General features: G+C 39.2%; 2 protein-coding genes and 1 pseudogene across 2 annotated transcripts; all 3 read left to right on the top strand.

The window, feature by feature from the left end:
• The first annotated feature begins 3362 nt into the window (after window positions 1–3362).
• On the top strand, window positions 3363–5210 carry LOC150094247 (heat shock 70 kDa protein Ab-like; annotated as a pseudogene).
• Window positions 5211–13962: 8752 nt separating this feature from the next.
• On the top strand, window positions 13963–15948 carry LOC150094246 (heat shock protein 68-like). The gene has a single exon (XM_090412384.1). The coding sequence runs from the start codon at window positions 14002–14004 to the stop codon at window positions 15895–15897; it is 1896 nt and encodes a 631-aa protein (XP_090268510.1). The 5' UTR covers window positions 13963–14001; the 3' UTR covers window positions 15898–15948.
• Window positions 15949–21630: 5682 nt separating this feature from the next.
• On the top strand, window positions 21631–23581 carry LOC150094245 (heat shock 70 kDa protein Ab-like). The gene has a single exon (XM_090412394.1). It carries the CDS (start codon window positions 21670–21672, stop codon window positions 23563–23565), a length of 1896 nt encoding a protein of 631 aa, XP_090268520.1. The 5' UTR covers window positions 21631–21669; the 3' UTR covers window positions 23566–23581.
• Window positions 23582–23817: the final 236 nt, after the last annotated feature.

The following is a 23817-nucleotide window of genomic DNA, read 5'->3' as shown; positions in this document are numbered from 1 at the left end:
TGATTCAAGAATCTAGATTACAGCACTAAAAAAAAAGTGGTATATGGAGGAGCAGAATCTAGACAAAAGCAGGTGACTAGTGGTCTTCCACAAGGTTCTGTGCCAGAACTATTACTGTTTAATTTGTACATAAATGATACAGGAAATAATCTGAATGAAAATACAGGAAACGGAACTTTCATCAGATCACAACCCCCATACAGCTCAGGCTAGGCAATCAAGAACAACTCGTAGCCCAGCGCTCCCTTATAGCATGGGACAAACTCGCAAAAATTCTACCAGATTACATTGGCGCACCGCCCATTATACACAAAAAAGAAGAGATATAGCCATTAACAAGCCAAATGCAAAAAGCAGTAACTTCAGCGATGCAAATCGCTGTCCACCACTCGACCAATAGGATATCAGAAGAAATCATGGACCTGATTAGAATAAAGCAAGAAAGAGATCACAACACTAGAGCCCCATTGGACAAAATAACACTAAACAACCTCAACAGAAAAGTCAGAGAAGCTCTACAAATCCACCGAAATCAAGAATGGGAAACCAAATTGGCCACAATTAACTCAGAAGATCACTCCCTATGGAAACTCCTAAAATTCCTACTCACCAAAAGTCAACCCTTACCTCCTATACAAACCAAACATGAATAGTACACACAGACAAGGGAAAAGGCAGAAACCCTTATAGACAACCTGGAAGAGCGATGCAGTCCGTCGTACAAAAACCTAAACATTAACGTAATCTACAAAATTCATCGCCAGGTCAGGAAAGCATTAAGTCATCTCATTGATAACTCAGAACCCATCTCTCTCACTACCCCAGGGGAAATAACTAAAATCATATCGCAATTAAACAACAAAAAGGTTCCAGGCCCAGATGGCATCACTAATAGAATATTGAAGTTGCTACCAAGAAAAGCAATAATACGCATTGTTAACATCACAAATGCAATCATCACATTTCAGCACTTCCCGATAACCTTGAAAACAGCAGATATACCTTTTAAAAAAAAAAAAAAAAGGCCAGGCAAGAACCCCCAACTTCCAGAAGGCGACAGACCCATCAGCCTCCTATCAAGTCTTGGAAAAGTCACCGAAAAGGTTATCCTCAGGCTACAAGCAATCACTGACATGATCGGAATTATCCTAGACGAGCAATTCGGATTCCGCAGAGAACACTCCACAGTACAACAAACACACCGATTGGTGGAATACATAGCAGGAGGCTTTAATTGGAACCTCCACACAGCTACTGTCTTCATAGATATAGCAAAGGCCTTTGATAAGGTATGGCATCAGGGTCTTCTTTGCAATCTGATAAAGTTCAAGTTTCCAATAAAAATAGTTAAACTAATTAAAGCATACCTAAGTGACAGACACATGCAAACTAAACGGACCAGTATCAATCAGACGCAAGATCCGTGCAGGCGTGCCACAAGGCTCTCTTAGCACCCCTACTGTTCTCAATCTCTGCAGCTGATATCCCCCAAACACAACAAACATCATCACAGCACTATATGCGGATGACACTGCGATACTATCAAGATCCATCAGCCCTCAAATGGTAATTAGAAGGCTGCAAGGCAGTATCATTTAGCTAGAAACTTGGCTAACAGATTGGAAGATCCAGGTAAACCTCCTAAAAAAAAAAAGCCCGGCTATACTATTCTCCAGAAGAAAAGTCACTAGCAAGGATGACATTCAGCTCAACGGAGTCAAGATCCCATGGGAGAAAGAAGTCGCTTATCTCTAAGTGAAACTAGATGACAAACTCCTATTTAGCAACCGCATCAAACTAACAGGAGTGAAAACATCAAGTAATTGCACAACTCTACCCCCTGATCATAAAGCAAATTAGATCTACGAAACTAACTCTATCCAAAACAGTAATTCGCCCAGTTTACACCTTCGCTTCTCCAGCATGGAGCCATACCTCAAAAACGAACATAGAGAAACTACAAAGAATACAGAATAAGTGCCTAAGAATGATTCTGGATGCTCCATGGTACATAAGAAATTCCCAGATCCATCGAGAAGTAAACATCCCTTCTTATTTCCATGATTTAGCTGAAAAATTCTTTTCCAAAGCAACCCTGTACCCAAATCTACTGATCAAGCAAGCTAACAACTACAGTGAAGCAAATACACTGCAAACATAAAAAACCCAAATCAATTCTAATACAAACCGACCAAAGGGGAACAAGAAAAGCATTTTTGCTTCACCCATCTAGCCAGTAACATACGTTAGGGAATATATACTGTATATGTTACCGATAATGTAATAAATCCGGTTATTATTAATAGTTACCGGCCTATTATTAATACAAACCAAATGAGGTTAAAGTAAATAAATTACGAGAATTAATCACATGACCCGGTAAATGTAATAAAAACATGTTTTATAAAAAATAGTTTATTTAATAGCAGAAAACATAAGAGATCAATACCTTTTTTTATTTTATGATTATATTGTTAGCCGGTTAAAAACAAATTACTTATTTTTGTTGGAAAGACCTCTGTGGCGCTTGGAATTTCAAAGGATTTCTGACTTTTTTACATTTGCAGCGATTTGAGTTACAATGGCAGAGTTTCGGTGGTCTTGATAAACCATTATAAATTTATAATCGCCATCAGCTTATGACGGCATATTCAATATTTCCAATTTTTACAATATATCTTGATAACCGTTGATAATCTCCGGGTATTTAGACTTTATTTCTAAATCTTCAATTATGCTTATGGGTAAGTAAAATCAATGGAAATGTGGAGAAATGCACTCACTTACTAGCGACTGATGTAAACAAGAAAAAGCAAACTCTCCCATTAACGAAATAATCAGTGTTAAGCTTCTTCCAGGACATGGAGAAGAAGCCGGGACTAACGTGTAATTTTCTCTGAAAACCATACGCAGAATTTCATAATGAAAACAACCAATCGATAGAGCGGGCTCACAAAATTATTAACACGTGTCCAGCTGACAAAATTGCACGAGTTTTCGTTATTTCAACGCATAATTGGATTAATTGCTCACAATGTTCAACACGGGTTTAATTATACATCAATAGTTGGGAAGTATTAATAATTACCGGATCCTGTGATTAATTCTCGTAAATTATTTACTTTAACCTCGTTACTAGTTTTGTATTAACAATAGCCGTTAATTATTAATATAAACCGATTAATTACTTGGACCGTAAAAGATATATAGAACACTTGGGTGAGAGCCGATAGTACACACTGCAAATGTGCGTGTGTGTGTGAAGCCTGCAGACGAACTGCTACTCTTTGGATACTTCTACGGTGACGAGAGTGACGGTGAATAATTCGGATTTTTCCTGTGGAACTCAGTGAGTGACAGAAATGCCCAAGTTAAGAACACCTGCAATCGGAATCGACCTGGCAACAACCTATTCCTGCGTGGGAGTCTTCCAACACGGGAAGGTCGGTATCAGTTGCCTTCACTGATAAGGAACGGCTCATCGGTGATCCGGCAAAAGCCCAGGGTGCTCTTAACCACGAAAACAGTATTTTCGACGCCAAGCGGCTCATAGGAAGAAGATACCACGATCCGAAAATCGAACAGGATCTCAAATATTGGCGTATTCGGTGACCACCTTGAAGGGTGGTCACCGAAGGAGACGAACCCAGGATTAAAGTGTCCTACAAGGGGGAGGACAAACTCTTCAATCCCGAGGAGATCAGTGCTATGGTGCTCACAAAGATGAAAGAAACAGCGGAAGCCTATCTGGGGTTAGAGGTCAGGGATGCTGTCATCACAGTTCCCGCCTACTTCAACGATTCCCAGCGGCAGGCAACGAAGGATGCCGGTTCGATCGCAGGACTGAACGTGTTGAGGATCATCAATGAACCGACAGCTGCTGCCCTCGCTTATGGACTGGACAAAAATCTGCACGGAGAGAAAAACCTGTTGATATTTGACCTTGGCGGTGGCACGTTCGCCGTCTCCATTCTTACGATAATTGAAGGTTCTATGTTCGAAGTGCGCGCTACTGCTGGTGACACCCATCTCGGGGGGAAGACTTCGACAGCAGAATGGTGACACACTTCGTTGAGGAGTTCAAGAGGAAGCACAAAAAAGATCTCCGTAACAGTCCACGTGCCCTGCGTCGACTCAGAACGGCGTGCAAACGGGCAAAGAAAACCCTCTCGAGCAGCACGCAGACGGGAATCGAGATTGATGTTCTCTACGAAGGAATTGACTTCTACGCTAAAATCACGAGGGCAAGGTTCGAGGAGTTGTTCTTATTCCGGAGTACTCTCGAACCAGTGGAGAAGGCGCTCAGCGATGCGAAGATGGACAAGTCGGAGATCCACGATGTGGTGCTGGTGGGTGGTTTCACTGGCATCCCCAAGATTCAGAAACTGCTCAAGGACTTCTTCAACGGGAAGGAACTGTACATGTCCATCAACCCAGACGAGGCCGTGTCCTACGGAGCAGCCGTTCAAGCCGCAGTCCTGACGGGCGATACTGGTGACGTCATCAAAGATGTGCTGCTGGTGGATGTTGCTCCGCTGTCGTTGGTCATCGAAACTGCCGGAGGAGTGATGTCCTGCAAGACCTCCAACACGTTCACCACCTACGCCGACAATCAACCCGGAGTGACCGTCCAGGTGTTCGAAGGTGAGCGCGCGATGACCAAGGACAATCACTTGCTGGGAAGTTTCGATCTCTCGGGAATTCCTCCCTCCCCTCGTGGCGTTCCTCACATCAAAGTTACTTTTGACATCGACGCCAACGGAATCCTGCACGTGACCGCGAAGGACCGCAGTTCGGGAAAGTTGGAGAGCATCTGCATCACGAACGACAAAGGTCGGCTGTCGAAAGAGGAGATCGACCGCATGCTTGCCGATGCCGAGAAATATCGCCAGGAGGTCGAAGAGCAGCGCGAGCGAATCGCAGCTCAAAACAATTTGGAGAGTTACGTGTACGGTGTGAAGCAGGCAGTGCGGGATGCGGGTGACAGACTGTCGGCAGACGACAAGGTGAAGGTTACGAGGAAGTGCGACGACGTAGTGAGTTGAATGGACAACAACAGTCTGGAGGAGAAAGAGGAGTTCGAAAACAAACTGAAGGAGGTGCAGGCGGAGTGTTCGCCTGTGATGAAGAAACGTCATCAAAGCGGTTCCGGTGCTGGTGGACCCGGAAATGGACCAAACATCTCCTCAAGGAGATGGGCTTTGCATTAAGGGTAAATATTAAGAATAGTGATCAGAGCTTATGCCACCTTTACCACGAGTTGCCTAAGACTTGCACTACGTGTAGGTCACCCAGACATGCATTACTTGCAGGCGCAAACTTGACTTTCATGTCTGTTTGCTTACTTGGGGAATGGATTGAAACTAGGTTTATATTTAAAATAGCTTGGTATCCTTACCATTTTATATATATGTATATATTATCATCATCATCTATGCCATTGCTTTAAATGATATATCTAGCAGTGGCATAGATTTTTTTGAATATCTTCTAGTGGTGGATGATTTTTATTACTTGGGGTGGGACGATCAACTTTTTTATTATAGTTCTGAAGTGGTTTAAACTTCCTATGTTTGGTACATACCGCTGTGAATAATGCTCCTAAATGTGCGGAAAGCTGACAATCTTTCGTTAATCAAGTTTGATTCTTCCTACATTTTGCAATGGGCGGTGGTGATGAGAAGAAGTGCGGTGTCTGAATACGACGACAATATTTGGTTACAGAATTCTCAAATTAAATCCAAAGTTTCTTTTCTGGGCACATTTGTGAAAAGGTTAGTAACACCTAAACTTCCTGGAAAAAAAAGAAGTCTCTATTTTTTTCGTTTTCTCAGTGATGTATAAACTCAGTGAACTATTCTGTTTTTCCTGTTAAGCAGTGTCGTCAGAAGAGATAGATATTTGATTAGATCGTAGGTAGGTGAATCGTTGGTATTCGCCATGAATTGCAAACATACTTCCGATTTATGATTCTTCTGAAACCCGTAAATTTTTGGAACCGCTAGGTACCGGATGGTAGGCGATTTTTTTTTTTTACTTCCATCCAGTTGTCGAGATTTTTTTTTTTTTTTTAATAAAGTCATCCATCTTGTTTGTGTGTGCCAAGTTGGGTATGAATCTAACGTGATGTAGAAAACATATGAATGCTGATGCACAGCGAGTAATGAAAAAAAAAACTTCAATATTCTATAAAACATATATATTCTTTTGTAATATTAGTAAACCATGATTGTTATCACCAAATTCCCGATAGGTACCCCACGATGAATGCATAGGATACTGTGATAGTGCTGCTTAAGAAGATCTTCTATTTCAGTCTTAGGCACGTCTGTCAATCAGGAAAGTTTCACATTTCAGAAAATATTAGTTTTATTTATTTATTTCGTATGGGGTTCTCCCCTTGCCTCTCCCGTCCCTTAGGACGGGTGGATCTCCCCCCCCCCCCCATGAGGGATTAAGAATGTATTTTATGAATGTAGATCAGTGTGTGTGTTCACAGGGCCGGTTTGTCTGTTCCGAGGGACGAAAAAACCCTCTACTTCCGTATGAGACTGGCTAACTCACCTTTAGTCGAAAGAGACCAGATAAAAGTTCCTCAGGTTATGGACGGGAATCGAATCCAGGTTTTTTCCGACAAAAGGGCTTCGTCTATACCGACAGGCTCAAAATATTGATAACAAAAACAAATGCAACATACTCACCAAATTCTTAGAACTAAATTTGCAGAATTCGATTGAAATTCTTTTCTTAATTCACATTTGAATTCTTTACATGAAAATCTCTGAGAAGTTGCGTAACTGTTGTCAAATAATAGGAGTAAACGTTTTATGAAGATGGGAACATCAGGAAGCAGTGAGAGTTGAATATCAGCAAGTATGATGATTACTGCTGGTAAATAATAGGTGATAAACATTAAATTCCCTCTGTAATCAGAAGGGGTCACAAACAGTTCAAATTGTAGCAATCCATATTTGAGTAGCATATTTATAACGAGTATTTTAATTACTTATTTTAGTAATTAAAAAAATGAATCAACCAAGGTTATATGTTCGAATGAGGTCAGGAATTTATATTTAGAATATTTGTTTTCTTGAAATATTAACCGCTACAGTTATTTTATTTATTTTTAAAATATTATACGTTTTTCATAATATTATTGGCTTGAATCTCGAAAAATCGTTTGCAAAGGTTCCGGAAATGTCGCGAATATTTGAGAATGTTCGTAGTATTACTAAATCACGATAGATGGTAGCACAAGCGCCAATCACAATTTCGATAAGTGTGTTCCCATAGCAACGACATCGCACTCATTCAAGAACTTTCTAGAACGCATTGTGTGGAATAACAGGTGTATTTAACTCTATATTTAAACCAAACCTGGTTCAAAAACAAACCAGACTAAAAGTATACAATACATTAGCCCTACCAGTCTTAATGTATGGAAGCGAAATCTGGACAATAAAACAAAAAGACAAAGATTAACAACAGCAGAAATGCAGTTTATGAGAAAAACTGCAAAGTATACCCTATTTGATCACAAAAGAAACGAAGGAATCATGAAAGAATTAAACCAAGATCCAGTAATAGAAAAAATTTAAAAATATAAACATAAATGGATGGAACACGTTCAAAGAATGAAAACAGAAAGATTACCAAAACAAGCCTTAAAGTACAAGCCATTAGGAAAAAGAAAACCAGGACGTCCCTTAGTATGATGTGATCTACCTTAGATCAGATCATACTAAAATTAATAAATAAAGTATTTAGAAACTGGACATATACCAAACACGCTAAAGACCACACTAATCACACCTATATATATATATATATATATATATATATATATATATATACAAAAAAGGGAAAATAAACAATTATAGAATTATAGTTACTACCAGTTATCAAGCAAATAACGAATATTCTGGAAGGCAAAGAGATGATTCCAACTTTATCTGCACTGCAGTGAAATCACATAAAATATTAACATCCAAACACCAAGCCACTATACAGTTATGCTAAAGCATTACTTTGATGCTAAAACTACAGAATAGCGAGAATCACTCTTAGACAACTAAAGATATATTTACATATGAATACAAACAATCAGTACCGAAAAGCCACCCGATGCTTTTACATCCCAGATGTATCAAACGAACTTTGCCATTTGAAAGAGCCTTAAGCTCACACTACGAGGGCGAAATACGAACTCTCCGACACCAACAAACATAGTGTAAAGTTAAACTTAAAACAAGCTTCTAGGATGCATACAGTCGTATTATACCAGGTGACCATACGTCCCGATTTTGGCGAGAGAGTCCCGATTTTTAGGCCAGTGAACCGCTTTTCTCAGAATAGTTGGAAGGACACCAAGTTATCATCACATGTTTGGGCTCTTGCAGCCTCATGGCTATACCGATATGCACGGTACTACTCACACGTGTAGCAATAGATTAACTCTTGTTGAAGACGAAAGTTGTTAGTTTTGTAATACGGCATTGATAATGCATTAGCATAAAAATTATTTAGCATTTGTGTAGATATATCTTCGCACCATGATTTTTTAGCTTTAATTTTTTGGGGAAAAAAGTGCGAGTTATATTCGAGTAAATACGGTATCGAGTTCGTTTTCATACGACATTTATACTTACAATATGGATGCAACAATCTGCTATAGTATAACTGCAATAATAAAAGTTATGTCGCAATTTCAATGTTGGATGATCCTAATCAGTCGTAAACTATATTTATGCTTTCATTGTTAATTTATAGCACGCTGCTGGTAGCGCTGAAAAAGTTGAATTCTATTGGCTACCAGCTGTTCCCGTGACGCGCAGCATACGCACTCATGGAAATCCAGCTATGAGTTTATAATTGCCTGCTACAGTCAATCGGTGATCTTTGAAGTTCAGTGTGCACGATTCAACGACAACCTAACAGTGAGAGAATCCCTTTTATTATTATTTTTTAGTTTATTTGCAATAATATCGTGCACTGGTCTACAGTTTTGTGCGTTTTTATTCTAACATTTTTATAAAAATTAATAATATTAATACTATATTTATTCACCGAGGCAATGTCGCTTTCCAAGCCAGCAAGAAAAAGAAAAATTGCTGATGAGAGGAGAAAATTTCAAGAAAAAAGGGAATTAAATTACTTCTATACTGAAACAAAGGATAAAATTGTGTGTATTATTTGTAACGAAACAATTAGTGTCGCCAAAGAATATAGTATAAAAAGGCACTACGATAAAATTAACGAGGAACAGTATTCACGCTTTTAGGGTACACTGAGAGAGGAAAAATTAAGAAGTATGAAGAATTCACTTCAAAGTCAACAACAAGTATTTTCAAAAATTATGAAAGATGTGACGGTTCCTTGGTTAAGGAATGTATGATAAAAGCAGCCGAAAACGTATGTCCCAAAAATGTGCAAGTATTTCGCGATATTTCTTTGTCCAAAAATACTGTGATCGAAAGAATAACCGAAATGGCAGATAATCTGTGTGACCAGTTGCAAGAAATATCCGCAAACGTACAGTGCTTTTCAATCGCACTTGACGAAAGTTTCGATATGCGCGACGTGGCTCAAGTTGCTTTGTTTCTTCGGGTTTGCGACGACAATATGAATATTACTGAAGAGTTCTTGGAAATGATTCCCATCCATGGAACCACTACAGGGGAAGACATTTTTGTCCCCGTGTGGGGCATTTTTGAAAAATGTCAATTTCCTCTGAACAGGCTGGCAGTAGTGACAGCCGATGGTGCTCCAGCAATGACAGGCAAAAATAAAGGTTTTGTGTCAAGACTCGCAGCAAAGTTAAAGGAAATGTATCCAGACATTCCAAAACTGCAATCTTTCCACTGCATTATTCATCAGCAGGTCCTGTGCTCCAAAATGTTGGAAATGAGCAGCGTACTCAAGCCTGTGACAAATACTGTGAACTTCATCCGATCCAGAGGCCTCAATCACTGCCAGTTTGCACAATTTCTAAAAGACTTGGAGAGTGAATTTGAAAGACTACCTATTATTAATTAGAGATTCGTTGGTTATCTTGTCATAAAGTTCTAAAAAGCTTTTTTTTTTTTTTTTACTTTTAGAGGAGATCAAATTGTTCCTAGAAATGAAAAATCATGATGTTGCATTTCTTAATAATCAGACATGGGTACAAGATCTAGCATTCTTAGTTGATATTACAGGACATTTGAATGATTTAAATGTCAAACTTCAGAGGAAAGATCAGTTAATAACACACATGCATGATGCACTGGAAAGTTTTAGATGTAAGTTAGGTTTGTGTCAATATCATTTAAAAGAGAATATTCTAAATTACTTTTGTATGTGTGAACAGTTGAACAATAAGAATCGAAGTTTTACCTTTTCTCAATATTGTCCCAAACTAGAAAAGATAAAAGAAGAATTTGATAGGCGATTTAAAGATTTCAAGGATCAAGAAGACGTTTTTTCGCTTTTTACGGATCCTTTTTCCTTTAATTTCGAAAAAGCTCCTATTTGTATTCAAATGGAACTTATTGATTTCCAAAATGATTCCATTCTAAAAGCGAAATACCAAGAAGTTGGTGGACCAAAAATATCCGGAAATAAAAAAGTTTGCAGCAAATATTCTATGTTATTTTGGAAGCACCTATTTATGTGAACAATTATTCTCATGTATGAAAGGTAACAAAACAGATCAAGATTAACCGACGTCAACCTTTCTGCCATAATGAAGGTCGTATGCTCACAATCTTTGAGTCCAAATTTTGGCAGGCTAGTTAATAATAAACGTTGTCAATTGTCGGGGGAAAAAAAATAAAATACTGAAATTAAATTAATATAATTATAATCTACTGTAAATATTAATATAATAACAATATTCTTTATATTATTATTATTTTTTGAGTTGTCATAACCATTATACTATTATTTTATATGTCTTGTAATGACTTAGAATAAATAGAATTTTTGTTATTAATTTTCCAATTTATTTAAACTCATTTTTTCACTTCCCTTCGATTCTAATTAGTGAAGGTTTTTTTTAGTCGAAAAATTTTGTGGCCCACTTGAGATACACATTTATAGCAAATGGCCCGTGGTCCAATTGAGTTTGAGACTCCTGCTTTAGGGGACAAATTACAGTAACCCTCGTATAACGCGGGTGTTAGGTTCCATAAAAATGGCGCGTTATATAAATCGCGTTATGCGAGACTCTGATCACATAGAAAAAGTAGGGTTAGGTTCTGAAATCGTTTTTTTTTTTAAATTATATAAACAACAATGACATCCAACAAAAAAATATATTTTTATTTAATTCAGATAATTCATGTAAGTTAAGAAAACATAAACTATGAAACAAAATACATACTATAAACGTGTAAAATTACAAATTTTACGTAAACTTCATTGCACAGAATGCATAAAAGTTTTAGGCAAAATAAAATAAAATGCATATTTTAACCGTCATCACTCTCTTCAAAACGAACATTTCGTGGATGTTCTTTATTGACCAGTGGCCGGACGTCGTCATCACTTGAAATCTCTTGGACATCATTTGTATAATTGTCATTGCATACTTCGGCTGGTTTAGTTATCCAGAAGTCAATAATAAACCTTGCTTACCACTCTGCTGCAATTTTTTTATTAAGTTCATAATATGGAGCCAAGCAAATATCCAATTGTCTCGTGAATTTTCCGTAGCGCTCCATTAAGGGATCATTATCAGTAAAATAACTTTCTTGCCAAGTCCAATCCTTCTGCTAATTTCTTTAAACTGAATTCTTTCACGGATTCATCACAATCAGAATCTTCGTCAGAACTTTCTCCGCGATTGGGTTCGCGTCATCTATTAATTGTACCAGTTCCTTCTCATTTAAATCTACTTCCCCATCAATTAATTCACTAATTTCGTTTTCAACCATATCGCAAAAGCGCTCTAAGTGGCCATTACTATAAAGATAAAATTTTTACATAAAAGAAAACCAGGACGTCCTCTTAAACGATTCAACGATGACTTCTAAGGCCGGAACAGGCCATGCTAGGCCTAAATCCATGATACGTATGATGATGAAGCATCACATATTGTATGTAACTCACCAGAAAAAAGTGCTCAGCTTGAGATGAACACACTTATGATTTTTAATGCTTTTCCGTGGCAGGATACAAAGGTAATTTTTAACAATAAACACTTTATACGGTAAACAATTGAGGTATATGCGTGCTAAAGGGTATTTCCCCTAATATAAATTCGCTACTTATAACTACATGCGCAATACTTGCAGACGGATACGCTAACCACTCGGCCAGCCTGGCTGGCCGAGTGGTTAGCGCATTCGCTGTCCAGCCAAAAGGCTGCGGGTTCGAATCCCGTCGTGGGCATGGATGTTTGTGATTGTCTGTGGAAATACTAGTAGTGATAGTCAGCGGTAGGTGGCGATGGTATAGTTGTGGTCAGTTGGTGGAGAGAGTTGTAGAGCAGGTGCCCTCCCTCGATGAGTCTTTGAACTCCCTAGAGGTGTTAAATAATAATATTTATACTAACTGAAACAAATGTGTTCAAATCCCCTTTTGTTCGAGGGTAATACTATAGCACCCTGAGGGAAACTAACCTCACGGTCAGACTTACTAAATCAATAATGCAAAAAAAAAAAAAAAAAACTTCATTTGCTAACCTTTGTTTTCCAATTCTGTTTTCCACGTAGTTCGGCTTAGATTAGCTCTTCTCACGCATTCTTAAACCAACATTGTCAAGTGTTTCCTAACATCTTCATTTTTAATATGATTCTGTCGTCGTTGCTATCCGTTCATTTTCCTAGTTTTTCTCAGAACTCTCATGGCTGTAGTTCTTCATTTCATTGCTTATTCTGCTATCTATTTCAATGTATATTTTGCTATCGAGTCAGAGACTGGTTGGGGAAGGCCACAATCTTACATGCACCTGGAATACTGTACTTGTTCGTGAATTCATTCACACTACTTACACTCACAACATCCAAAGGCACCCACACATCACTCTATGAGAGAAAAATCTAGCTCTCGTTCCCTTCTTAGCAGCATTCATTCTCAGCTTTCAAGAAAGCCCTCCCGTTCTTTCCCCACCTTCCATAAATTGAAAAATTCCACCAATTGAAATCCTGTATGGCCCTTTCAGAAGTTGGCGAGTCTCAATCATATCACCCCTCTTTCTCCTGCTTGCTGATGTCTGCAGTCTACAAATTCTCAACCTGTCTTCATAATCAGTATCTCACAATCCTGAAATTATATGAGCAATAAATTACATAAATTTTTTTCAAGAATCCTGAACAACGAATTCAAATGAAAATCTTTCTCGGCGTAGTCTCAGAATGATTTACTTAGTAACGAATTTAAAAATAATAACACCGACAATAAAAAACTTTATGGGAATTGGCACTTTCAAAACTTACAATTCAGTTGATGCACGAAATATCGCCCAAACAACAACAAAAAAATGCACAGACTTCTTCAGATACGGGAATGCCTGACATTCATCTCCAATCAAAGGCGATATTTTACGGTACGTATAAATAGATGAATATTTTAATATTCGAATATATATTAAAAAGAAAATGGGTTTCTTTAACCACGATATATGAACAAAAAATTAAATGTTCAACACATCTTCTATTGCGAAACTAAAATATCTCAAACAGTATTCATCACTCTGCTATTCCAGACACTGCTAGTAGGTTGTAGCAATTTATCGCAATTTCTAGAAAGTGTACGTCATTAAAAACGTCACGCCAAAGAGTTAAACATACACCAATCACAGCTCTGCTACACCTGTTTCCGTAGCAACGATACGAGTTCATTCGAGAACTTTCGAGAAGGACTCGTTATGATTATATATATCACACGTAGAGAAAAAGTTATCAGTTTACGTAGCTGACAAGGGACAAACGGCTGTCTTTAAGAACTTTTACAGTGCTGAGTGTAATAGTGAATAAATAATTCTTTGCTTACTTGTGAACTGGAAAATAAGTGACAGAAATGCCCAAGTTAACAGCACCTGCAATCGGAATCGACCTGGGAACGACTTATTCCTGTGTGGGAGTCTTCCAACACGGGAAGGTCGAGATCATCGCTAACGACCAAGGCAACAGGACGACTCCGAGCTACGTCGCCTTCACAGACACCGAACGGCTCATCGGTGATCCCGCAAAAGCGCAGGTTGCCCTTAACCCTGAAAACAGTGTTTTCGACGCCAAGCGGCTCATCGGCAGGAGGTACGACGACCCTAAAATCCAACAGGATTTCAAATATTGGCCCTTCAAGGTGGTTAATGAAGGAGGCAAACCCAGGATTAAAGTGACCTACAAGGGGGAGGACAAACTCTTCAATCCCGAGGAGATCAGTGCCATGGTGCTCACAAAGATGAAAGAAACAGCGGAAGCCTATCTGGGGTTAGAGGTCAGGGATGCTGTCATCACAGTTCCCGCCTACTTCAACGATTCCCAGAGGCAGGCAACGAAGGATGCCGGTTCGATCGCAGGACTGAACGTGTTGAGGATCATCAATGAACCGACAGCTGCTGCCCTCGCTTATGGACTGGACAAAAATCTGCGCGGAGAGAAAAATGTGTTGATCTTTGACCTTGGCGGTGGCACGTTCGACGTCTCCATTCTTACGATTGATGAAGGCTCCATGTTCGAAGTACGCGCGACTGCTGGTGACACCCACCTCGGGGGCGAAGACTTCGACAGCAGAATGGTGACGCACTTCGTAGAAGAGTTCAAGAGGAAGCACAAAAAAGATCTCCGTATCAGTCCACGTGCCCTGCGTCGACTCAGAACAGCGTGCGAAAGGGCAAAGAGAACTCTCTCGAGCAGCACGGAGGCGGGAATCGAGATTGATGCTCTCTACGAAGGAATTGACTTCTACGCTAAAATCACGAGGGCAAGGTTCGAGGAGTTGTGCATCGACTTATTCCGGAGTACTCTCGAACCAGTGGAGAAGGCGCTCAGCGATGCGAAGATGGACAAATCGAAGATCCACGATGTGGTGCTGGTGGGCGGTTCCACTCGCATCCCCAAGATTCAGAAACTGCTCAAGGACTTCTTCAACGGGAAGGAACTGTGCATGTCCATCAACCCAGACGAGGCCGTGGCCTACGGAGCAGCCGTTCAAGCCGCAATCCTAACGGGCGACACTAGTGACGTCATCAAGGATGTGCTGCTGGTGGATGTTGCTCCGCTGTCGTTGGGCATCGAGACTGCCGGAGGAGTGATGTCGAAGATCGTGGAAAGGAACTCTCGGATCCCCTGCAAGACCTCCAACACGTTCACCACCTACGCCGACAACCAACCCGGAGTGACCATCCAGGTGTTCGAAGGTGAGCGGGCGATGACCAAAGACAATCACTTGCTGGGAAGTTTCGATCTGTCGGGAATTCCTCCTGCCCCTCGTGGCGTTCCTCAGATCGAAGTTACTTTTGACCTCGACGCCAACGGAATCCTACACGTGTCTGCGAAGGACCGCAGTACGGGAAAGTCGGAGAGCATCCGCATCACGAACGACAAAGGTCGACTGTCGAAAGAGGAGATCGACCGCATGCTTGCCGATGCCGAGAAATATCGCCAGGAAGACGAACAGCAGCGCGAGCGAATTGCAGTCCGAAATAACTTGGAGAGTTACGTGTACGGCGTGAAGCAGGCAGTACAGGATGCCGGAGACAGACTGTCGGCAGACGACAAGGTGAAGGTTACAAGGAAGTGCGACGAAGTTGTGAGTTGGATGGACAACAACAGTCTGGCGGAGAAAGAGGAGTTCGAATACAAACTGAAGGAGGTGCAGGCGGAGTGTTCGCCTGTGATGAAGAAACTTCATCAAAGCGGTTCCGGTGCTGGTGGACCCGGAAATGGACCCACCGTAGAGGAAGTGGACTAAAATTTATGATAAACTCTGTCTTAGTTGTTTATTTATTCTATTTGAAAACTGTATTTTTCATGTAAATACTACGATGATTATGTAAGTAATATTTATTTTTCAATAAATGAGATTTAAAAAATAAATCTGTTGCTGTTTTTTTTTATTCTTTCTAAGCGATCTTATTGACGTCATCGCCATGTTAACTAGTATAATCAAAATTCGAGATGAGGTAACCTTACATGCAAGTAAAAAGCAAAATGCATGGCCTTGAAAACTTTCTTGCAAATATTTTAAGGGTTTTAATAGTTTAAAGGAAGGAACAAACATACAGTACTTGAATATGCAATGAGCTGATGTAATTTATAATTTTGGTACTTTTTTTTATGAGACTCTCACGGACGAAATATTGTAAATCTATGGATATTATTATTACATCGTGGGCTAAGCGCATGATGGAATAAATAGTTTGAGGCAATTACTACACATAAACCCTAACTTCTTCAGTAATCACTTTGGTTAATGCGGTGATTTTTTTTTTTTTTTTTTTTTTTTTACTCCGGCTACATTTACACATGAACTAATTGTAATTAGAATTATAATAATAGTAATGAAAAAGATTTTAAAACAAAAAATATCAATTAGTATCAATGGTATAAAATTCAACAATCTTGGATATGTTGATGATACCATTCTAATAGCAAAAAACAGAAACAAATTAATCAAATTACTGCAGCTACTAATCGAAGAAGGTAAAGAGTTTCGATTAGATATAGAGGGAAAAAAAGACCAACTTTTTGAAAATCTCTAAAGAAAATAGATCCGAGCCAGAAATATTCATAAACAATATGAAAATTGAACATACAACAGAATGCAAATATTTAGGCACCTGCTTTACTGCAGATAGAAAGCGAGATAAAGAAATAAAAATAAGAACAGCCATAGCTAAAGATGCCTTCTGGAAAAATAAATATCTGCTCAGAACTGTGGGATCGAGATTAAGAAAAGAATGAGAAGAATATTTTGTGGCTTTTGGGAACAGTGTGGCCAATTTTCACACATGGAAGCGAGAACCTGGATATTCAAGAAGAGAGTAAGCAACAGGTGATGGCCTTTGAAATGTGGTGCTATAGGAGAGCTCTGAAAATCCCATGGACAGAACACGTGACAAATACCGATGACCTACAGAGAATGGTACCACAGAGATTTTTATTACAGGAAATGATCCAGAGAAAGATGAGATTGGCAGGACATGTACTGAGAGGTTCAACAGGACAGAGGATACTAACAGTTTTAGAAGGAAAAGTTATGGGAAAAGGATCTAGAGGCGAAAAACGAAGGACATGGCTTGAAGATATAAGATCGTGGGCAGGATTACATGGCTACGCAGAAACAAAAAGGAAAGTCACCAACAGAGAGAACTGGAAGGACATGGGGCTGCACCCTCTCACTGAGGGAGCTACATGAAGAAGAATAACATTAACAGTTACAATAATAATTATTATTTATAATAATAAAAGCTTCTGTAAGGAACTAGAATGAAAATTACTGTGCGTATGAAAAACATATCCCCCCCCCCACAAAAAAAGGACACCATATTATCTAGCCTCGAGTAAAACACTTTTGTTAGCATGAAATACAGCATTAAAAGCCAATGCACTGTATTTAGTGAACAACGGATTAATAATTGACAAGGGAAATGTTTCATTCATAGATTGTGCACTTTTTGCATTACATAAATCCATTTCGTACTGCACTAAGCTACAATTTTTATCCTTTTTTTTTTTATTTGAAATAAGGTAATGTTATATTTGGGATTTTCTCTACCCTTAAGAGGGTTCAGAAATACCATTTTTAGAAATAAAACTCTACCGAATTGAAAGTAGGATGCTATATATGCACGATGTTCACAAAAGCATTTGGACACCTAGTTGAGGTCAAAAAATGCGTTTTAATTATATTTCTAGTACCGAATGGGACCACCGTTGCTTGAATAACAGAAACTACCCTTCGGGACATGCTTGCAACTAATTTCTGATATGTGACAACAGGAATAGTCTTTCATTTCTCCCGCATATATATATATATATATATATATATATATATATATATATATATATATATATATATATATATATATATATATATATATATATATATATATATATATATATATATATATATATATATATATATATATATATATATATATATATATATATATGATAAAAAAATAATGTAATTTGTTTTTCTATGAGTTAGTTGCATCTTTATATGAGACTCAGCCGACTCACTTTCAGTTGAAAAGTCGTTATAAATATTCTAAGCTTCCTATATACAGAACGATGCACTTAGTTCAAGGACAAATTGCATATGATTTTTTTTTTCGAAAATAACATATCAAAATTTAATAATATGTGCTTTTTTAGATCGCTGTTAAATGTATTTATTAGAAAATTATGTACTTAATAATAAAGCTGAAAATTGATATATTCAGATTAATATATTTCAAATTAATATTTTCAGATTATTAAATTTTTGGTCGAATTTATCTAAAAAATGATAATAAACGGCACTACTATTATAACTATTATAACTAATGATGATAATAATAGTTTTAAGGATAGAGTGTTGGCATTGTTATGAGGTTTTCGTGTTTTATGCAGCGTAAATGACACCATTAGCTGCGCTAATTGTGTTTATACAACTTCAGTTGATGTTCTATAACAATTTCCATGTTTGAGAGCGTGCGGCAGGTTCAGAGTAGCATGAGTATGAGATGTTTTTTTCACAGTTATAATGTATGAGTTGTTACAGCACCTGGTTGTAAGGAGTAGTGGGGGTCATGGTACGCGATATATTCCTGTTATGATGATAAACGTTACTGAAATAATTTCTTAGCAATAGTACGTATTGTTTCGGATTTTGATGATTGAGGTGTATGTGTATAGCCATCTGGATTTCAGTTATTAACTGATGCATATTAGGCCACCATTTTCCTTGTAATCTTTCTTTCTTCTTTTATTTTCAATAAGAAGATAATTTATTTTCTTTCAACGAAATTCCATGCCCACAAAGTATTGCTTACATTTTTTTAGAATAAATGCAAATAAAAATTAGTAGCTTTCTTTATGTCGCTCCCACTCAAGAAAGGTTATTAGCAAACCTATAACACACTTTGTACAATATGGAAGTCACATATTCTACCACCTTAACCTCTCTCTCTCTCTCTCTCTAAGAGTTAACTATAAATAGGACCATAGGCAATCCAGGATCTTAATTCTAATATAACGATTGTCATGTTAAATTAGGACAGCATTGCTACTATAATAAAACTGTCTACATGAAACAATTTATTTTAATTAGGGGGATAATAAATCCCTTATTACGTCAAAGCCGAATAAGAAACTCTAAGATCGAAATCTAAGAGTTTCATGCCGAAGAGCCTTCGGTGAGTCCAAGCGTAAGTCAACACCTGGATGGTACAACACTAGGGCAACTCGGAGCAAAGGTGGAGCAAACTCCGATCGCTGTCCTTAATATTTTCTGATAATGTAAAACGCAGCTCCTAGGAGATGTGTTTTACGTCGCCGAAAAAAAGCCTTTTGGCTCTTTATTGTATATGAAAGAATGTTTCTCCGATGTTATCTTAAAGAGAATATAGCGTTTATGTATTTTTTATTTTATTTCTTCATTTACTTAAATTTCATTTTATTTTCACTAGAGGTCATGCTAGTAGAATAACCAGTGATTAAATCATTGTCTCTTTAATATAAAATAAAATAAAATAATGTGAAATCTGATACTGGGTGAAACGTAATTTAGCTTGTCTCTGTATATATATGTGTGTATACTCCAGATGATGTCCTTCATATGAAGGTCGAAACGTCGGGAAACTAAAATATTTATAACATGGTTGTAGAATTTGTGTAAAATGAATGCTGATCACCGTGTAACACTAAAGGAAAGGACGACATGCAGCGTCGTCTTTAGAGGTGCAAAGAACGTCAGTGGGACGTGAAAGCTGTATTTGGAGCAACGAATTACGCTACACCTTCTACCGAGCAAATGGGCAGATGTCTTGTGAACGTTTCTTACTAGAGTACGTAATACCAACTTTGAAATTCAGATGGAATAAAAAAATGCCATCGTGCGAATGAAAAAGCTAAGCTATTTTTGGCTAATGAAGCAAACCCTTTTTTAACGATTATGCGTAAACAGTTGAGTTTAATAAAGTATAAAATGAAACCTATTAACATACTTGTGTCTCGAAGGTAAGAATGGTGAAAACTTGACAAAGACTTCACTGCAGCGGAGACGGTATGCAATTTAAAGTGGTGGGTACAGGACAGCGACGAGTGTAGAAAGTAGATGAAGCTACATAAGAAGTTTGAAACCAATGACGAGAAAAGTTAAAATCGAAAAGATGAATTTGTAAACTTTGGATTTCGAAAGAACTGAGAATAAAAGTTCTCTATTATCTGTACAGCAAACTAACAACAAATATGACGGGTGCTGGCCGTTTCGTTAAAGCGTCATCAGGTGAGTCAAATAGAAAACTGTGAGCCAACTGTGACTTTTGAGAGTGTTCAGGAATTGGGCTGGTTTGAGAAGAGAAGTAATTTCTTGGTTTAAAGCAGTATTTGAGAATGAATATTTGTAGGCGTTGATGATGTGCGTTAACATGAGAGCTTTTTTTTTTTTTTTCACAGTAAGGGTGATAGGAGGTGAGATGCAAATAATTCCCCACGTGTCTATGTTTGTGCTATACTTCGGTACTCATATGATGATCGAATCAAATAAGGTCAAATTCAAGAAATTTATGATTTTAAATTCTTCGTATTCAGCTGAATATTTTAATCTGGGGATAAAAAGGTTGAGTAAACGTGCTCCAAACTGGTGTATGACATGCGCGTTACCCATGAAGTACATCGTCCACGTATCTATTGTAATAAGCGCTGGCAATCGGTAGAGTGCGGTTAGAATTGAGTTTCAATAGGGGCAAGAAAATGTTCAGAGAGCCTATCGCTAATGTTATTGCCCACAGGAAGACTTCAAGTTATTGCGAACAAATGTTTTCTATTTCAACTAATTTTACTGAGATTGCACACGAACTATACCAAACACGTCGTACTTTAAAACAGGTTTCAGTGTTTTTTTGTTCATTAATCAAGGTAACTCATGATATAACCCTGCGGGGAAACATTCAACAAAGTATTTAAATTTATTATTATTTTTAAATTATAAATAAATATTTAATGGACTAAAATGGAATTTTGGAGGACAAAAATAAAAATAAATTAACGTACAATTAAAAAAGACGTTTTTTTATTTTTAAGTATCCATATGCATTTCTTTAAACATACAGGTGGAATGACAAAGATAAATAAATCTCATTCCACTTCCTACTGAATGTTTGTTTAAATTTAAACTCTTACTGAAAGAGCATTTGTCACTCTGCTATTAAAGAGATTGCTAGTAAGCCGTAGCAGATTCTCGTATTTTCTAGAAGCGTGACGTCATTAACGCACGTCATGGAAGGGAGTAAAACATTCACCAATCACAAGCCTGCTGACAGCTGTTTCCATAACAACCATAACGAGTTCCTTCGAGAACTTTCGAGAAGGCTTAGTTGGGATTATATATACAATACGTGGAGGAAGGGCTGTCAGTATTCACAGCTGACGAACCAGCTATCTAGCGAATAGCTACAGTGCGCCGACATTTCTGCAGTGCAGAGTGTAACCTGGAACAATCCCATTTTTCTTGTGTACGTTAAAGTGAGTGACAGAAATGCCGAAGTTAACAGCACCTGCAATCGGAATCGACCTGGGAACGACTTATTCCTGCGTGGGAGTGTTCCAACACGGGAAGGTCGAGATCATCGCTAACGATCAAGGCAACAGGACGTCGCCGAGCTACGTCGCCTTCACAGACACCGAACGGCTCATCGGTGATCCCGCAAAAGCGCAGGTTGCCCTTAACCCTGAAAACAGTGTATTCGACGCCAAACGGCTCATCGGCAGGAAGTACGACGACCCTAAAATCCAACAGGACCTCAAATATTGGCCCTTCAAGGTGGTCAATGAAGGAGGGAAACCCAGGATTAAAGTGACCTACAAGGGGGAGGACAAACTCTTCAATCCCGAGGAGATCAGTGCTATGGTGCTCACAAAGATGAAAGAAACAGCGGAAGCCTATCTGGGGTTAGAGGTCAGGGATGCTGTCATCACAGTTCCCGCCTACTTCAACGATTCCCAGCGGCAGGCAACGAAGGATGCCGGTTCGATCGCAGGACTGAACGTGTTGAGGATCATCAATGAACCGACCGCTGCTGCCCTCGCTTACGGACTGGACAAAAATCTGCACGGAGAGAAAAATGTGTTGATCTTTGACCTTGGCGGTGGCACGTTCGACGTCTCCATTCTTACGATAGATGAAGGTTCTATGTTCGAAGTGCGCGCCACTGCTGGTGACACCCACCTCGGGGGCGAAGACTTCGACAGCAGAATGGTGACACACTTCGTAGAAGAGTTCAAGAGGAAGCACAAAAAAGATCTCCGTATCAGTCCACGTGCCCTGCGTCGACTCAGAACAGCGTGCGAAAGGGCAAAGAGAACTCTCTCGAGCAGCACGGAGGCGGGAATCGAGATTGATGCTCTCTACGAAGGAATTGACTTCTACGCTAAAATCACGAGGGCAAGGTTCGAGGAGTTGTGCATCGACTTATTCCGGAGTACTCTGGAACCAGTGGAGAGGGCGCTCAGCGATGCGAAGATGGACAAGTCGAAGATCCACGATGTGGTGCTGGTGGGTGGTTCCACTCGCATCCCCAAGATTCAGAAGCTGCTCAAGGACTTCTTCAACGGGAAGGAACTGTGCATGTCCATCAACCCAGACGAGGCCGTGGCCTACGGAGCAGCCGTTCAAGCCGCAATCCTAACGGGCGACACTAGTGACGTCATCAAGGATGTGCTGCTGGTGGATGTTGCTCCGCTGTCGTTGGGCATCGAGACTGCCGGAGGAGTGATGTCGACGATCGTGGAAAGGAACTCTCGGATCCCCTGCAAGACCTCCAACACGTTCACCACCTACGCCGATAACCAACCCGGAGTGGCCATCCAGGTGTTCGAAGGTGAGCGCGCGATGACCAAGGACAATCACTTGCTGGGAAGTTTCGATCTGTCGGGAATTCCTCCCGCCCCTCGTGGCGTTCCTCAGATCGAAGTTACTTTTGACCTTGACGCCAACGGAATCCTGCACGTGTCTGCGAAGGACCGCAGTACGGGAAAGTCGGAGAGTATCCGCATCACGAACGACAAAGGTCGGCTGTCGAAAGAGGAGATCGACCGCATGCTTGCCGATGCCGAGAAATATCGCCAGGAGGACGAACAACAGCGCGAGCGAATCGAAGCTCGAAATAGCTTGGAGAGTTACGTGTACGGCGCGAAGCAGGCAGTGCAGGATGCCGGAGACAGATTGTTGGCAGACGACAAGGTGAAGGTGACGAAGAAGTGCTACGAAGTTGTGAGTTGGATGGACAACAACAGTCTGGCGGAGAAAGAGGAGTTCGAATACAAACTGAAGGAGGTGCAGGCGGAGTGTTCGCCTGTGATGAAGAAACTTCATCAAAGCGGTTCCGGTGCTGGTGTACCCGGAAGTGGACCCACCGTGGAGGAAGTGGACTGAAACATGTTTTATGCAATTTTTTTTTTTACTAGTCAGTTGTTTGTTTGTATTTATAATTTGTGTTGTAAATAATTTGTATTTTTGTATAATATTTCGGGAAATAATAAAATATTTTTAAAAATATTTTTGATTTGATTATTTTTCTCTTGCGTTTAATTTTTTAAATTGTTCTGAATATACATACTTCTTGAAGGAAATGATATTTCTCTTATAAGTTTCACATTCTTTGAAATCAGCGGTAGGTCATACGAG

This window comes from Typopeltis vanoorti, chromosome 22 (genome assembly GCF_054136105.1).
Source record: "Typopeltis vanoorti isolate ZY-2024b chromosome 22, IOZ_Tvanoo_1.0, whole genome shotgun sequence".
In the NCBI taxonomy this organism is placed as follows: Eukaryota; Metazoa; Arthropoda; class Arachnida; order Uropygi; family Thelyphonidae; genus Typopeltis; species Typopeltis vanoorti.
This window is presented reverse-complemented; position numbering and strand designations above follow the sequence as displayed.

Excerpts from the sequence above, each read along its gene's own strand:
- LOC150094246 (XM_090412384.1), top strand. The coding sequence starts at position 14,002 with ATGCCCAAGTTAACAGCACCTGCAATCGGAATCGACCTGGGAACGACT.
- LOC150094245 (XM_090412394.1), top strand. The coding sequence starts at position 21,670 with ATGCCGAAGTTAACAGCACCTGCAATCGGAATCGACCTGGGAACGACT.